This window comes from Bufo bufo, chromosome 7, assembly GCF_905171765.1.
Source record: "Bufo bufo chromosome 7, aBufBuf1.1, whole genome shotgun sequence".
Lineage (NCBI taxonomy): Eukaryota > Metazoa > Chordata > Amphibia > Anura > Bufonidae > Bufo > Bufo bufo.
This window is the reverse complement of record NC_053395.1, coordinates 14,823,161-14,841,904: the sequence shown is the minus strand read 5'-3', so window position 1 is coordinate 14,841,904 and position 18,744 is coordinate 14,823,161. Positions and strand designations below refer to the sequence as shown.

At 42.0% G+C, this 18,744-nt stretch overlaps 1 protein-coding gene across 1 annotated transcript in view; it reads left to right on the top strand.

Moving 5' to 3' along the window:
• The window catches only part of LOC121007871, a 41,918-nt gene extending 35,684 nt beyond the window's left edge, over positions 1-6,234 (top strand). The window contains exons 4-6 of the mRNA XM_040440128.1: positions 364-437; positions 3,745-4,141; positions 5,790-6,234. Coding sequence (XP_040296062.1) covers positions 364-437; positions 3,745-4,094 — 424 coding nt within the window. The 3' untranslated portion in view covers positions 4,095-4,141; positions 5,790-6,234. The remainder of the gene's footprint in view (positions 1-363; positions 438-3,744; positions 4,142-5,789) is intronic.
• Positions 6,235-18,744: the final 12,510 nt, after the last annotated feature.

Below are 18,744 nucleotides of genomic sequence, written 5' to 3'. Positions count from 1 at the left end.
TGCTCCTATGTACAAGCATATAACTGCTATAATACTGCTCCTATGTACAAGAATATAACTACTATAATACTGCTCCTATATACAAGAATATAACTACTATAATACTGCTCCTATGTACAAGAGTATAACTACTATAATACTGCTCTTATGTACAAGAATATAACTACTATAATACTGCCTTGATGCACAAGAATATATTTTATACAGTATTGAATGAGTTACATTTGGCCTCGCTTTCCTGAGTGTGTATACCACCCAGAAACATGAAACTTAATTTGACAAAAATTAGTATTTTTAAAAATAATTATTTTGAAATGTTAGGTTTACTATTATAATCCTTTATGTTTTCTTACTTGGTTTCAGTTTTGACCGGCCATTGAGTAAAGATGCAGCAAATGAATTTAGCCTTTTACTAAGAGATGCCTTTGAAATAACTGGTAAGTGTGGTATCCTGAAATACTTGGAGATATATACTTTATCTAAATAGTTGCGCCTAGGCGCATACTCCGGCAGCGCAGGGGATATCACAGGTATAAAACATTAATCTATGATAAATTCCCCTATTAACGTTAGCAAACAGGTTCCCCTTTGCAGACCACATAATAGTTCATATACAGATGCAATCGGCAAATGAAGATTTTTGGTTTAGCATAAAAGATGTGCTCATCTGATAAATGAAAGTCATTTGTTGTGTGATCAGCTGCCAATTTGCATGGGATAATAACCTCACACACCATACTTTCTGTGTATTCAATGTGCTCAGCTGTCTTTAAATAATGTTACATACTCTTGATGGAGCTACAGCAGTTGTCTTTTATATAAATTGCTATATGTCACTGATTTGCCACTTTGGGGAATATCGGTTCTGACAAGATATACCCCAGGTTAGAACTACCAAAAAGACCTTACATGCTGTATTATACTCCAGAGCTGCACTCACTATTCTGCTGGTGCAGTCACTGTGTACATACATTACTTATCCTGTACTGATCCTGAGTTACATCCTGTATTATACTCCAGAGCTGCACTCACTATTCTGCTGGTGCAGTCACTGTGTACATACATTACTTATCCTGTACTGATCCTGAGTTACATCCTGTATTATACTCCAGAGCTGCACTCACTATTCTGCTGGTGCAGTCACTGTGTACATACATTACATTACTTATCCTGTACTGATCCTGAGTTACATCCTGTATTATACTCCAGAGCTGCACTCACTATTCTGCTGGTGGAGTCACTGTGTACATACATTACATTACTTATTCTGTACTGATCCTGAGTTACATCCTGTATTATGCTCCAGAGCTGCACTCACTATTCTGCTGGTGGAGTCACTGTGTACATTACATTACTTATCCTGTACTGATCCTGAATTACATCCTGTATTATACTCCAGAGCTGCACTCACTATTCTGCTGGTGGATTCACTGTGTACATACATTACTTATCCTGTACTGATCCTGAGTTACATCCTGTACTATACTCCAGAGCTGCACTCACTATTCTGCTGGTGCAGTCACTGTGTACATACATTACTTATCCTGTACTGATCCTAAGTTACGTCCTGTATTATACTCCAGAGCTGCACTCACTATTCTGCTGGTGCAGTCACTGTGTACATACATTACTTATCCTGTACTGATCCTGAGTTACATCCTGTATTATACTCCAGAGCTGCACTCACTATTCTGCTGGTGCAGTCACTGTGTACATACATTACTTATCCTGTACTGATCCTGAGTTACATCCTGTATTATACTCCAGAGCTGCACTCACTATTCTGCTGGTGCAGTCACTGTGTACATACATTACATTACTTATCCTGTACTGATCCTGAGTTACATCCTGTATTATACTCCAGAGCTGCACTCACTGTTCTGCTGATGCAGTCACTGTGTACATACATTACTTATCCTGTACTTATCCTGAGTTACATCCTGTATTATACTCCAGAGCTGCACTCACTGTTCTGCTGGTGCAGTCACTGTGTACATACATTACTTATCCTGTACTGATCCTGAGTTACATCCTGTATTATACTCCAGAGCTGCACTCACTATTCTGCTGGTGCAGTCACTGTGTACATACATTACTTATCCTGTACTGATCCTGAGTTACATCCTATATTATACTCCAGAGCTGCACTCACTATTCTGCTGGTGCAGTCACTGTGTACATACATTACTTATCCTGTACTGATCCTGAGTTACATCCTGTATTATACTCCAGAGCTGCGCTCACTGTTCTGCTGGTACAGTCACTGTGTACATACATTACTTATCCTGTACTTATCCTGAGTTACATCCTGTATTATACTCCAGAGCTGCACTCACTATTCTGCTGGTGCAGTCACTGTGTACATACATTACTTATCCTGTACTGATCCTGAGTTACATCCTGTATTATACTCCAGAGCTGCGCTCACTATTCTGCTGGTGCAGTCACTGTGTACATACATTACATTACTTATCCTGTACTGATCCTGAGTTACATCCTGTATTATACTCCAGAGCTGCGCTCACTATTCTGCTGGTGAGGTCACTTTGTATATATATTACTTATACTGTATTTGAACAGCAATCTCAGTTCCACCAATTGGCAAGGGAAACATCCAGCAAGGTGCTAGCATACACATGTCCATCTGCTCAGCTGCTCTCATAATGTAATGGGTTTAATCACTTTGCCTACATCAGAGAATTACTGTATATACAGAGCCTTGAAAAAGTATTCATACCCCTTGAACTTTTCTAAATGTTTTCATATTATGCTCGCAAAGCTAAATACATTTGATGTGATAGATCAACACAAAATAAGTATGTGTGAAGTGAAAAGAAAATGATAAATGGCTTAAATTTTTTAATAAATAAAAATCTGAAAAGTGTGGTGTGCATTTGTATTCAGCCCCCTGTACTCTAATATCCCTAAATAAAATCCATCATGACCAATTGCCTTCAGAAGTCACCTAATTAGTAAATAGAGCCCACCGGTGTGTAATTTATTCTCAGTATAACTACAGGTGTTCTGTGAAGGCCTCAGAGGTTTGTTAGAGAACATTCGTGATCAAACATCATCATGAAAACCAAGGAACACACCAGACAGGTCACGGATAAAGTTGTGGATAAGTGTAAAGCAGGGTTAGGTTATAAAACAATATCCCAAGCTCCGAATATCACACGGAGCACTGTTCAATCCTTCATCCAAAAATGCAAGGAGTAAGGCATATTTACAAACCTATCAAGACATGGCCGTCCACCTAAACCGACAGCCCAAGCAAGGAGAGCACTAGTTAGAGAAGAAGATAAGAGGCTCATGGTCCCTCTGGAGGAGCTGCAGCGGTCCACAGCTCAGGTGGGAGAATCTGTCGTGTACTCCTCAAATCTGGCCTTTGCAGAAGAGCGGCTAGAAGAAAGCCATTTTTGAAAGCAGCCTTAAGAAGTCCTGTTTGCCACAAGCCATGTAGGGGACACAGCAAACATGTGGAAGAAGGTGCTCTGGCCAGATGAGACCGAAGTGTAATGTACAAAAATGGGGAAAAGTTCAAAGGGTATGAATACTTTTCAAGGCACTGTAGTTCCTGGGGCACAGAAGACACTTGAATTCATATCAGCTCTTTATGAAGTTTTTTTTATATAAGTGGAAATATTTCCGTGTTTTAGTGCAGAGTAAAGTCTTTGACCTTTACACAATGTGTCCAGCTTTCTATGTAACATTCACTAAATGTAAGTCTCATTCATTTGGAAGGAATTTTTCCTGTTGTGGTTCTCACAAAATCTAAAGGAAAATACACAGCCGGAGTACTGAAAGAAATGGAAAACCTGGGCTGCCAACACATGCAGGTTCTCAATAATTACACTACAGCCAACTCTACTCGAAGCGCGGAGACCGACTCCGAAGTCCTGAGGTTCCTGCACATGTGTCTGCAGGAGGCCGACCGAGGGATTCAGAAGAAGAAAAACCTAACGATGCAGTGGGAGTTCTTAAAGCAGGCGGCCGATCAGATCAAAGCCGAGATGAAGAGACAGAAAGAGCTGGAGGAGTTACAAGCCGCCATTAAACAGAAAGAGCTGAGTCGTTTAATGCTCAAGAAATAATGCAGACGGAGACAAAGAAAGTCATAAAGCGGGAGAGGTTGCGAGTTGAAATGAATACTTACAGTTGCAAGAAAAAGTATGTGAACCCTTTGGAATGATATGGATTTCTGCACAAATTGATCATAAAATGTGATCTGATCTTCATCTAAGTCACAACAATAGACAATCACAGTCTACTTAAACTAATAACACACAAAGAATTAAATGTTACCATGTTTTTATTGAACACACCATGTAAACATTCACAGTGCAGGTGCAAAAGTATGTGAACCCTTGGATTTAATAACTGGTTGAACCTCCTTTGGCAGCAATAACTTCAACCAAACGTTTCCTGTAGTTGCAGATCAGACGTGCACAACGGTCAGGAGTAATTCTTGACCATTCCTCTTTACAGAACTGCTTCAGTTCAGCAATATTCTTGGGATGTCTGGTGTGAATCGCTTTCTTGAGGTCATGCCACAGCATCTCAATCGGGTTGAGGTCAGGACTCTGACTGGGCCACTCCAGAAGGCGGATTTTCTTCTGTTTAAGCCATTCTGTTGTTGATTTACTTCTATGCTTTGGGTCGTTGTCCTGTTGCAACACCCATCTTCTGTTGAGCTTCAGCTGGTGGACAGATGGCCTTAAGTTTTCCTGCAAAATGTCTTGATAAACTTGGGAATTCATTTTTCCTTTGATGATAGCAATCCGTCCAGGCCCTGACGCAGCAAAGCAGCCCCAAACCATGATGCCCCCACCACCATACTTCACAGTTGGGATGAGGTTTTGATGTTGGTGTGCTGTGCCTCTTTTTCTCCACACATAGTGTTGTGTGTTTATTCCAAACAACTCAACTTTGGTTTCATCTGTCCACAGAATATCTTGCCAGTACTGCTGTGGAACATCCAGGTGCTTTTGTGCAAACTGTAAACGTGCAGCAATGTTTTTTTTGGACAGCAGTGGCTTCCTCTGTGGTATCCGCCCATGAAATCCATTCTTGTTTAGTGTTTTACGTATTGTAGATTCGCTAACAGGGATGTTAGTATATGCCAGAGACTTTTGTAAGTCTTTAGCTGACACTCTAGGATTCTTCTTCACCTCATTGAGCAGTCTGCGCTGTGCTCTTGCAGTCATCTTTACAGGACGGCCACTCCTAGGGAGAGTAGCAGCAGTGCTGAACTTTCTCCATTTATAGACAATTTGTCTTTCCGTGGACTGATAAACAGCAAAGCTTTTGGATATACTTTTATAACCCTTTCCAGCTTTATGCAAGTCAACAATTCTTAATCGTAGGTCTTCTGAGAGCTCTTTTGTGCGAGGCATCATTCACATCAGGCAATGCTTCTTGTGAAAAGCAAACCCAGAACTGGTGTGTGTTTCTTATAGGGCAGGGCAGCTGTAACCAACACCTCCAATCTCATCTCATTGATTGGACTCCAGTTGGCTGACACCTCACTCCAATTAGCTCTTGGAGATGTCATTAGTCTAGGGGTTCACATACTTTTTCCACCTGCACTGTGAATATTTACATGGTGTGTTCAATAAAAACATGGTAACAGTTAATTCTTTGTGTGTTATTAGTTTAAGCCGACTGTGATTGTCTATTGTTGTGACTTAGATGAAGATCAGATCACATTTTATGACCAATTTGTGCAGAAATCCATATCATTCCAAAGGGTTCACATACTTTTTCTTGCAACTGTATATATATATATTTGATTAACGGCTCCTGATACCAGTGTGGGGGGTTTGCATTTATATAATTTTATCATCCAACTTTTTAAAATTACTGCAGATGTTAAATATTCTGTCATTAAGCTGATCATTTACAAATGTTCTTGTTTGTCAAGATCTCTGCTTGCGGTCATTCCATTGAAATCTTCAGACAGAAGCGCAGTGCTCGCTATAGTACAGTTATCCGAGTCGTTAGGCTCAGATCACATGCTCTTGCTGCTGCATGTCTACAAAGCCCTTTCCCTCCTAAGGCCTCGTTCACATCTCCTTTGCCGAATCCTCTACCTCACCGCAGGATCCCCACTGACTGCAGTGAGGTGTGGCAATGATCCGTCCGCCTTCCGGCATTTGCGCCAAATCTCCTAAACCGGGGATGCTCAACCTGCGGCCCTCCAGCTGTTGCAAAACTACAAACCCCAGCATGCCCTAATAGCTGTATAGTTGCAACAGCTGGAGGGCCGCAGGTTGGGCGTGCCTGTCCTAAACTGAGATGTGAACGAGGCCTAAGTGATCCTGTCGTCACAATTGACTATGGCACTTGAGAGGTTATATGTCTGGCAAAATAGAACAAAAGAAGGGGAGATTTATAATCACTGGTTTTGAGGAAAACAGTTTTTGTTGCCCATTAGCAACCAATCTGATTCCATCTATTTTTCACAGCTCCTCTGAACTGGCTGCTGCGGGCAACTAAGCCAGTTTTCATTTACACCAGTTTGATAAATGTCTCCCAGAAACTACAGCTGCCTTACACCATGCTGCTCACGGATAGGACTGCACGTACAACATGAAGATTCCTTTTCATTTATAGTTGGTGACCATTAAAGGGGTTCTCCGAGATTTAAGAAAATGAAAATACTTAATTACTACTTTATAATAAATATATTTACAAATACCTTTCCTTATTTATCCCTTGTTTTGTTGAGGGAGCAATCATCAGGGGAAACAAAATGGCCACTGTCCTGCGAGTACACACAAAACCTGTCCTAGGAGGACACGTTACTTCACGGCACTGAGCTAAAGAGCTCCCTCATCCTCCTCTCTGCTCTGCTTGTCAGGGATTATGAATACAGATGATAACTTTAGCTGAATCTGTGGAGAATTTAGTTCAAAGCAGACATGAAGTACAGAGAGGACGGGCTGTGGTAATGGAGATTGCATACAAGTGCTGCTGCTCATTACCCCCACCTCCTCTCTGTACTTCATGTCTCCTCATCATTTCCATTCCCACAGAGCAGACGGGAGGATGAGGCAGCTCTTCAGCTCAGTGTTGTGAAGTAACTTTTCCTCCTGTGTGATTAGGACATGTTCTGTGTGTACTGATAAGACGGCGGCCATTTTATTTCTCCTAGTGATTGCTCCGTAGACAAAACTAGCCATTATACCTAATGAAAGGTATTTGGGAATATATTTATTATAAAGTAATATTTAAGTATTTTAATTTTCTTAATTCCCGGAGAACCTATTTAAGAAGCATCTCAATAAATTAGATTAAAAAATAATTGAAAAGTTAATTTATTTCAGTAATTCAATAAAAAAAAAAGTGAACCTCATAAATTCATTACACGCAGAGTGATCTAGTTCAAGCTTTTATTTCTTTTAATGTTGATGATTATGACTTACAGCTATGAAAATCCAAAAGTCAGGGTCTCAGAAAGTTAGAATTTTGTGAAAAAGTTCAATGTTGTAGACTCATGAGAAGGAATTTATCATGAGGAGAATAATTATCATGAATTCACAATTTTTGGAGCAAGAGAGTCCAAAAAGTCACAAAATCCCTTTTTTGTGACTTTTAGAAACCAGAATTCTGGAGGGAAGGTATGATAAATCTCTGCCCCAGGGTGTCACACTGTAATCAGCTAATCAACACACAACACTTGCAAAGGTTTCCTAAGCATTAAATGGTCCCTCACTCTGGTTCGGTAGGCTACACAAACATGGGGAAGACTGGTGACTTGACAGTTGTCCAGACACCATTCACAAGGAGGGGAAGGGCTAAAGAAGGTGGCTGTTCACAGAGTGCTTTTACCCTCCCTTTTTTGTGGAGTCCTGTTCCATCTGGAGACTGAAGAGTGGTCATTTGTGAAGCTAACTCAGAGCGAAGGGTTATGGTACCAGGTGTCTTGAGTTTATCCTGTCTACCACCCCCTCGAGTGAAGAGAGTAGATTCATTTCATATTTGAATTGATTGACCTGCACATATATTTTATTCCATTTTATTACAGTACATGCAATATCTTTTTTATACTCACCTTTTAGTTGTAATATGTATTGGTATTTACCACAGACCTAGATCTGTATTCACCATCTCTAGAACTGTCCCACTAGCGCATCTGGTTCTCTCTTGTGCACAAGTACGGTTGGGTTCCCCTCGCCGGTCACCTCGCCGGTTAACACTTTAAGAACTTTGATAAGCAATTGATATTTTACTTATCAGCTATTCACATTTTTTATTTTTCCTCGGCGCCACCTATGTACCCCTACCAAGGAAATAAAGGTTTCCGATTCCTTTTATTCCTAATATTACTCCATTTAACTGGGGGGATCACTTCCACCAAGGTTAGAAACAGTATAGACACCTCTGGTATGGTGTATCTTTGTGAAGATCTCCTGGGAATATCACAAAGGGTCCTCAACAAAATTAAATTACTATTTAGGAACCAGGATCTACATCCAGATGTATTTAATTTGAATGAGACTTGGTCCTTACAGCGTGTTAAAGAAGGCATGGAAATAAAAGGTGACTTGGATGAAAACTTTAATCAAGTAAAATGTATTCAGACCTTCATCCGACATAAAATGGACTGGTATTTTTTTTAGAATTGTATCTTTCTGTAACTATCATTCGGAGAGGATTACATGTAAATTTGAAACCAACTTTTTCAGAGAATGATGAATTCTCTAAAAATTGGTGTGATAGCCTAAATAATAATTGATCTAAGGAGTTAATTTCCCTATTGGTGAAAAAGAGAAAAAAAATTATGTGAAGAGCTATCAAAAAGGCTAACCGAATGGTGCACTAGAAATAGTGCATACACTAAAATACTACCAAATAATCGTGAATTATTCAGCATATTTAAATATAATTAAGTACGTAAGAAATGTTCCAAATTAAAGCGAGACCTATATGATTACAGTAATGGTGGAATAAGTGTCTGGGAGTTATTATTTAAACAACCAGTACCAACAGAGAATAGTGCGAATACCAAAAACATCATTCCACCACAGACCAACATTAATTTTGTTGAAAATATGAATACATGGTTCATAGGAACCACTCACTGGGGGTTTTCAACAAGTCACCCCCACTACATCCCCTTCTGCTCTGCTAAACCTGAACTTACCTCCATGCCTACCCCCTCGTTCACCCACCACCCATTCCACTCAATTACATAACAATATCCACTCTCGCCAGGACCACTTCAAACCCTGTTACCCCGCCGAAGTTTGCATTGATCACAAATTCCGTAATACACCCACCTTTGTCCAATCCTCTTCCACATACCCATAAACATATTTCCATATATAACTTCTCGACATTCCATTCTCCACCACATACAAAAAGGGCCCCACACATGCCTAATACAACTAATCACTTCACAATGCTAGACCCGTTGGATATATCCTCCTATGGTACTCCTCCACTCCTACTTTCCCCATCAACATGTAGTTCCCAGGCTAGTAATAGTTCAAACCTATCGGAGCAGTCTTTAGCTCTTCCTCTCAACTTATCCAAGGACCCTCTGCTTCACCGGCTATCCCCTACTCCCTGCCCAACATTTCCGAGCACGGTCTATTCCAACATTCAGCTTATGATCCCTATCCTGCAGTCCATCAACACCACCACCACCACCAGTCTCAACCAAACCTCCACCCAGGAGGTCCCACAAGATTACCCAATTCTACACTAAGGCCATCCTGAAAAAGAGACCAAACACTGTAGAAGAGGGTGTAGAGGGGAATGATCCAGAAACTCCAATAAATAAAAAAGCGAAGGACATACAATAACTCCAACATATAAAGATATACAAACTAAAGGCATCTATAATAGTTCTGATTATTATTTACAGAATCACAAAATCAGTTTATATAAAAAAGGACTCCCTTTCTGTCCTACAAATGACCTAAATTTATTTGAATTGTTTGTAGATCTGAACCAGAACATACGAAAACTAACACTGCAAAGATTTTGCCAAAAAGGATTTGCTGGTGAAAAACCCTGATACACCAGCACTCCCTATTCTACTAGATATGAAGCCAAAAAATCTGGAAGACAACTATTATGCTGATGTTGATCACCTTTTTGAAGAACTTTTTGTCAAACCTATCCCATCAAAGTTAAAAGGTAAATCCTTCTGCTACCCACTGGAGAGTAAACGGCCTAACATAGAAACCTTTTGTAATATTGTGATGTTAGACTTCATAAAATTAGGACAATTAAAACCAAAATCACTAAAAGATAATCTTACTCAAACCGAACATTTAGCTTCTAATAACCTCAAGAAAAACCAAAGTATACATAGTAACATAGTACATAAGGCCGAAAAAAGACATTTTGTCCATCCAGTTCGGCCTGTCATCCTGCAAGTTGATCCAGAGGAAGGCAAAAAAAAAAAACCCTGTGAGGTAGAAGCCAATTTTCCCCACTTTAGGGGAATAAAAAATGCCTTCCCGACTCCAATCAGACAATCAGAATAACTCCCTGGATCAACGACCCCTCTCTAGTAGCCATAGCCTGTAATATTATTACACTCCAGAAATACATCCAGGCCCCTCTTGAATTCCTTTATTGTACTCACCATCACCACCTCCTCAGGCAGAGAGCTCCATAGTCTCACTGCTCTTACCGTAAAGAATCCTCTTCTATGTTTGTGTACAAACCTTCTTTCCTCCAGACGCAGAGGATGTCCCCTCGTCACAGTCCTGGGGATAAATAGATGATGGGAGAGATCTCTGTACTGCCCCGATATATTTATACATAGTAATTAGATCTCCCCTCAGTCGTCTTTTTTCTAAAGTTAATAACCCTAATCTTGATAATCTTTCAGGGTACTGTAGTTGCCCTCCTCTGGACCCTCTCCAGCTCTGCTATGTCTGCCTTGTTCACAGGAGCCCAGAACTGTACACAGTCCTCCATGTGTGGTCTGACTAATGATTTGTAAAGTGGTAGGACTATGTTCTCATCATGGGAATCTATGCCCCTTTTGATGCAACTCATTATCTTATTGGCCTTGGCAGCAGCTGCCTGACACTGGTTTTTGCAGCTTAGTTTGCTGTTTATTAAAATTCCTAGATCCTTTTCCATGTCAGTGTTACCGAGTGTTGTACCATTTAGTATGTACGGGTGACTTGCATTATTCCTTCCCATGTACATAACCTTACATTTGTCAGTGTTAAACCTCATCCGCCACTTCTCTGCCCAAGCCTGCAATCTATCCAGATCCCTCTGTAGTAGTATACTGTCCTCTGTAGTATATACACAGTATACTGTCCTCTGTAGTATATATACAGTATACTGTCCTCTGTAGTATATATACAGTATACTGTCCTCTGTAGTATATATACACAGTATACTATCCTCTGTAGTATATATACAGTATACTGTCCTCTGTAGTATATATATATACAGTATACTGTCCTCTGTAGTATATATATACAGTATACTGTCCTCTGTAGTATATATGTATACAGTATACTGTCCTCTGTAGTATATATATACAGTATACTGTCCTCTGTAGTATATATACAGTATACTGTCCTCTGTAGTATATATACAGTATACTGTCCTCTGTAGTATATATACAGTATACTGTCCTCTGTAGTATATATACAGTATACTGTCCTCTTCAGTGTTAATTACTTTACACAGTTTTGTGTCATCTGCGAAAATTGATACTTTACTATGCAAGCCTTCTACAAGATCATTAATAAATATATTGAAGAGAATAGGGCCCAATACTGACCCCTGAGGTACCCCACTAGTGACAGTGACCCAATCTGAGTGTGTACCGTTAATAACCACCCTCTGTTTTCTATCTCTCAGCCAGTTACTTACCCACTTACAGACATTTTCTCCCAGTCCGAGCATTCTCATTTTATATACTAACCTTTTATGTGGTACAGCGTCAAATGCTTTGGAGAAGTCCAGATACACGACATCCATTGATTTGCCGCTGTCAAGTCTAGAACTTACCTCCTCATAGAAACTGATTAAATTAGTTTGACATGACCGATCCCTCACGAAGCCATGCTGATATGGCGTTATTTGCTTATTTCCGTTAAGATGCTCTAAGATAGCATCTCCCAGAAAACCTTCACACAGTTTACCCACAACAGAAGGTAAACTTACCGGCCTATAGTTTCCAGGCTCTGTTTTTGGACCCTTTTTGAATATTGGCACCACATTTGCCATGTGCCAATCCTGTGGGACATTCCCTGTCAGTATAGAGTCCACAAATATCAGAAATAAGGGTCTGGCTATGACATTACCTAATTCCCTTAGGATACGGGGGTGTATGCCATCTGGTCCTGGCGATTTGTCTATTTTAATCTTTTTAAGTCGCTGTTGTACTTCTTCCTGGGTCAGACAGGACACTTTTAATGGGGAATTTATTTTCCTCAGTGAATACAGTGGAGAAAAAAATATTTAACAGCTTTGCTTTCTCCTCGTCGCTCTCTGCGACTCCCCCCTCATTACTCTTTAAAGGGCCGACACCTTCAGATTTATACTTTTTAACATTTATATAATTGAAGAACATTTTAGGGTTAGTTTTACTCTCTTTGGCAATTAATCTCTTGGTCTCTAGTTTGGCCGCTTTTATTTGTTTTTTTACATGTTCTATTTTTTTCCTTATAGTTTTTCAGTGCTTCTGTGCTACCCTCCTGTTTTAGTTATTTATATGCTTTCTTTTTGTCATTTATTGCTTTCTTTACAGTTCTGTTTATTCTCATTGGTTTCTTCTTGTTCCTTAACCTTTTATTCCCACACGGTATGTACCTCTCACAATGAGATTTTAGGATGCTTTTAAAGATATCCCATTTTGTGAAAGGATTTTTATTTTTGAGGACTTTGTCCCAGTTAGTTAGGCCTATGGCCTCTCTTACTTGGCTAAATTTAGCTTTTTTGAAGTTTGGTATTTTTGTTCCTCCCTGTAGAAACGCTCTTTTGAATGATAATTGGAAGGTTATTACTTTATGGTCACTATTTCCCAGGTGTCCCCCGACCTGCACGTCTGTTGTTCTGTCAGGTCTATTGGTTAGTACTAAGTCCAGTATGGCCGTTCCTCTAGTCAGGTCCTGAACCAGTTGGGAAAGGTAATTGTCTTTGGTTATTGCCAAGAACCTGTTTCCTTTATGAGATGTACAAGTTTCAGTTTCCCAGTCTATATCTGCGGAGTTCCCCCATAATAACCACCTCATTATGATTTGCCGCCTCGTCTATCTCGTTTAGTAGTAGATTTTCTGTGGACTCTGGTATATTAGGTGGTTTATAGTAAACTCCTATTAGTAATTTATTATTGTTTTTGCCTTCATGTATCTCTCCCCACAGTGACTCCACATGTTCATGTCCCTCACTTATATCTTCTCGGACTGTGGGCTTTAGACAAGACTTTACATAAAGGAGAACCCCTCCCCCTCTCCGGTTTTGACGATCCTTTCTAAACAGACTGTAACCTTGTACATTAACCGCCCAGTCATAGCTATCATCCAGCCATGTCTCAGTTATTCCCACTGTCATAGCTATCATCCAGCCATGTCTCAGTTATTCCCACTGTCATAACTATCATCCAGCCATGTCTCAGTTATTCCCACTGTCATAGCTATCATCCAGCCATGTCTCAGTTATTCCCACTGTCATAGCTATCATCCAGCCATGTCTGTTATTCCCACTGTCATAGCTATCATCCAGCCATGTCTCAGTTATTCCCACTGTCATAGCTATCATCCAGCCATGTCTCAGTTATTCCCACTGTCATAGCTATCATCCAGCCATGTCTCAGTTATTCCCACTGTCATAGCTATCATCCAGCCGTGTCTCAGTTATTCCCACTGTCATAGCTATCATCCAGCCGTGTCTCAGTTATTCCCACTGTCATAGCTATCATCCAGCCATGTCTCAGTTATTCCCACTGTCATAGCTATCATCCAGCCGTGTCTCAGTTATTCCCACTGTCATAGCTATCATCCAGCCGTGTCTCAGTTATTCCCACTGTCATAGCTATCATCCAGCCGTGTCTCAGTTATTCCCACTGTCATAGCTATCATCCAGCCGTGTCTCAGTTATTCCCACTGTCATAGCTATCATCCAGCCATGTCTCAGTTATTCCCACTGTCATAGCTATCATCCAGCCATGTCTCAGTTATTCCCACTGTCATAGCTATCATCCAGCCGTGTCTCAGTTATTCCCACTGTCATAGCGATCATCCAGCCGTGTCTCAGTTATTCCCACTGTCATAGCTATCATCCAGCCATGTCTCAGTTATTCCCACTGTCATAGCTATCATCCAGCCATGTCTCAGTTATTCCCACTGTCATAGCTATCATCCAGCCATGTCTCAGTTATTCCCACTGTCATAGCTATCATCCAGCCATGTCTCAGTTATTCCCACTGTCATAGCGATCATCCAGCCGTGTCTCAGTTATTCCCACTGTCATAGCTATCATCCAGCCATGTCTCAGTTATTCCCACTGTCATAGCTATCATCCAGCCGTGTCTCAGTTATTCCCACTGTCATAGCTATCATCCAGCCATGTCTCAGTTATTCCCACTGTCATAGCTATCATCCAGCCATGTCTCAGTTATTCCCACTGTCATAGCTATCATCCAGCCATGTCTCAGTTATTCCCACTGTCATAGCTATCATCCAGCCATGTCTCAGTTATTCCCACTGTCATAGCGATCATCCAGCCGTGTCTCAGTTATTCCCACTGTCATAGCTATCATCCAGCCATGTCTCAGTTATTCCCACTGTCATAGCTATCATCCAGCCGTGTCTCAGTTATTCCCACTGTCATAGCTATCATCCAGCCATGTCTCAGTTATTCCCACTGTCATAGCTATCATCCAGCCATGTCTCAGTTATTCCCACTGTCATAGTCCTCCTCACACATCACTAATTCCAGCTCCCCGGTTTATTAGTCAGGCGTTGAGAGGTTATAGTGATAAAGAATGCTGATAAGGGAGGAGAAGAAACGGTAGGAATCCTATCTGACCCCAAATACTATTCCCTAGTACCATAAGACCTAAGGGATACCTTCCTTAAATCTTGCCATGACATAATAGACTGGGGGCATGCTAATGGAGTTGTTAAAGGGGTTCTCCAGGAATTAAAAAAATGAAAATACTTAAAAGATTATTTTATAATAAATATATTCACAAATACCTTTCATAACTTAGAATGGCTTGTTTTGTCTAGGGAGCAATCATTAGGAGAAATAAAATGGCCGCCGTCCTATCAGTATTATTATTATTATTTATTAAAGCGCCATTCATTCCCTAGCGCTGTACATATGAGAAGCGGTGCCCATACATAATACAGACAATTACACTAAGCATAAACAAGACGAGCTACAGACTGGTACAGAAGGAGAGAGGGCCCTGCCCGCGAGGCTTACAATCTACATGAGTGCACACAAAACCCGTCCTAATCACACAGGAGGACGAGTTACTTCACCACAATGAGCCCTAGAGCTGCCTCATCCTCCTCTCTGCTCGTCAGGAATCATGATCCTGAATAGAGGTGAATCTCTGTGGGAATGGAGAAGACGAGGAGACATGAGAGGAGGGCGAGGTGCAGCAGCACATGTCTACAGTCTCCATTACCACAGTCTGTCCTGTCCGTCCTCTCAGTCCTTCATGTCTCTTCATCAACTAAATTCCCCAGAGATTCAGCTAAAGTTCTTATCATCTGCATTCAAGTAGAGAGGAGGCAGCTCTTTACCTCAGTGCTGTAAAGTAACTTGTCCTCATGTAGGATCAGGACAGGTTTTGTGTGTACTAATGGGACGGCAGCCATTTTGTTTCCCCTGATGATTGCTCCCCAGACAAAACGAGCCATTATAAGTAATGTAAGGTATTTGGGAATATATTTATAATAAAGTAATATTTAAGTATTTTAATTTTCTTAATTCCTAGAGAACCGTTTTAGGGCTCTTTCACACTTGCGTTCTTGTCTTCCGGCATAGAGTTCCGTCGTCGGGGCTCTATGCCGGAAGAATCCTGATCAGGATTATCCTAATGCATTCTGAATGAAGAGAAATCCGTTCAGGATGCATCAGGATGTCTTCAGTTCCGGACCGGAAAGTTTTTTGGCCGGAGAAAATACCGCAGAATGCTGCGCTTTTTGCTCCGGCCAAAAATCCTGAACACTTGCCGCAAGGCCGGATCCGGAATTAATGCCCATTGAAAGGCATTAATCCGGATCCGGCCTTAAGCTAAACGTTGTTTCGGCGCATTGCCGGACCCGATGTTTAGCTTTTTCTGAATGGTTACCATGGCTCCCAGGACGCTAAAGTCCCGGCAGCCATGGTAAAGTGTAGTGGGGAGCGGGGGAGCAGCATACTTACCGTCCGTGCGGCTCCCCAGGCGCTCCAGAGTGACGTCAGGGCGACCCACGCGCATGGATCATGTGATCACATGGATCACGTCACCCATGCGCATGGGGCGCTCTGACGTCATTCAGTATACTGCTCCCCCGCTCCCCGCTCCTACTATGGCAGCCAGGACTTTAATAGCGTCCTGGCTGCCATAGTAACACTGAAGGCATTTTGAAGACGGATCCGTCTTCAAATGCTTTCAGTTCACTTGCGGTGTTACGGATCCGGCGGGCACCTCCGGCAAATGGAGTACACGACGGATCCGGACAACGCAAGTGTGAAAGAGCCCTAAGGATAAAAAAAAAGAAGATTCCTCAAAGTATAACACCCATCAACTCCCTAGTTTTACCTCTTCCCCAAGACCACCAGGACGCCTGATCATCTCAGGAGTACATTCCATCTCTGCTAATCTGTTCGCTTATGTCGATCGCCTCCTTCAAAAATACAGGGTTCAACTCCCACCCTACCTCAGGGATTCCAGTCATCTGAATATCACTACAAGATTTTCGCTGGGAAGAAAGAATGTGTTGGGCGACACTAGAGGTCACATCCTTATACAGTAATATCTGTCACGACTTAGGGACCAGTGCCGTGGAACACTTCTCCATAGAAGACCCCCTTATGCCCCCCCCCCCCCCCCACAAAGGGAGTTCCTCCTAGACTCCATTACTTAGATTTTAACACACAAATATTTCATATTCGATGATAAAATATAGATAGAAAATGGTGGAACAGACATGGGCACTAAGCTTGCACCATGCCACGCAAAGCAAACAGTAGGGAAAAGTAATAAAACACAAATAGTCATAAAGAAGAAATAAGACAATAAATTAGTCCTGAAGTTCCTGCACACAAGGTCGGACTGGCCCTCTGGAGGACACAAGCTCTGACCATAATGGACCCCTAGTAAAACAAGACCTTTAAGGTCCTATACACACACAGACTCTGCAGGAGGCCGACCGAGGGATTCAGAAGAAGCAAAACCTAAAGACTCAGTGGGAGTTTTTAATACAGGCGGCCGAGATGAAGAGGCAGAAAGATCTGCAGCGGAAGAGATTACACATCTGAATAACCAAAGACAAGAACAGTCATAACCGTAGAGGGACAGATGGTCATCTAGGGACTCCCGATCCTGGCACATAACGCAGTAGACTTACTGCACCACATACATATAGTCAATGTACAGCACCTCCACCAGCCAATGTTCATAAGATACGGGGTAAAATATGCAAGAAACTCCGCAGTTTATTATTATAGACACGATCAGAGCTGAGACGACTTCTAGGTGTAGAGGAAAGCCACCAGTGTCCTCTTCTCCCCAGGACCTACCTTCTCAAAGTTGCTCCAGGGACCCCCGTATTCTATCATCTGGTAGCATCTTGCTGCTGTGTGAGCAGGTAATACTTGAATGTATCCGTACGGTGGGCTACATCCGACACTGGATATATCTGCTCGTATAAAAAAGGGAGCTGAAAAGGGGCTCTACCATGGGAAATATTCTGCAGCGCGGCTCCTGAATCTGAACACTTTTCTAATTACATGTAATTAAACATTTAGTACAGCCACTGAGGTATTCAAACTGTATAGCAGATGGCGTTTGTCCTTCTTATTTCTCTATACACCTCACTGAGGTGGCCGCACATGCTCAGTTCTATCCTTCAACTACCTCCTGAGCTGTGATAGGGAGAGAGCAGCAGCAGAAAGGACACGCCCCCTGAGCTGTGATAGGGAGAGAGCTGCAGCAGAAAAGACACCCCCCATGAGCTGTTATAAGGAGAGAGCTGGAGCAGAAAAGACACACCCCCTGAGCTGTGATAGGGAGAGAGCTGCAGCAGAAAAGACACACCCCCCTGAGCTGTGATAGGGAAAGAGCTGCAGCAGAAAAGACCCCCCCCCCCGAGCTGTGATAGGGAAAGAGCTGCAGCAGAAAAGACACCCCCCTTAGCTGTGATAGGGAGAGAGCAGCAGCAGAAAAGACCCCCCCCTGAGCTGTGATAGGGAGAGAGCTGCAGCAGAAAAGACACTCCCCCTTAGCTGTGATAGGGAGAGAGCTGCAGCAGAAAAGACACCCCCCCTGAGCTGTGATAGGGAGAGAGCTGCAGCAGAAAAGACACCCCCCCTGAGCTGTGATAGGGAGAGAGCTGCAGCAGAAAAGACACCCCCCCTGAGCTGTGATAGGGAGAGAGCTGCAGCAGAAAAGACACCCCCCTTAGCTGTGATAGGGAGAGAGCTGCAGCAGAAAAGACACACCCCCCTGAGCTGTGATAGGGAAAGAGCTGCAGCAGAAAAGACCCCCCCCCCGAGCTGTGATAGGGAAAGAGCTGCAGCAGAAAAGACACCCCC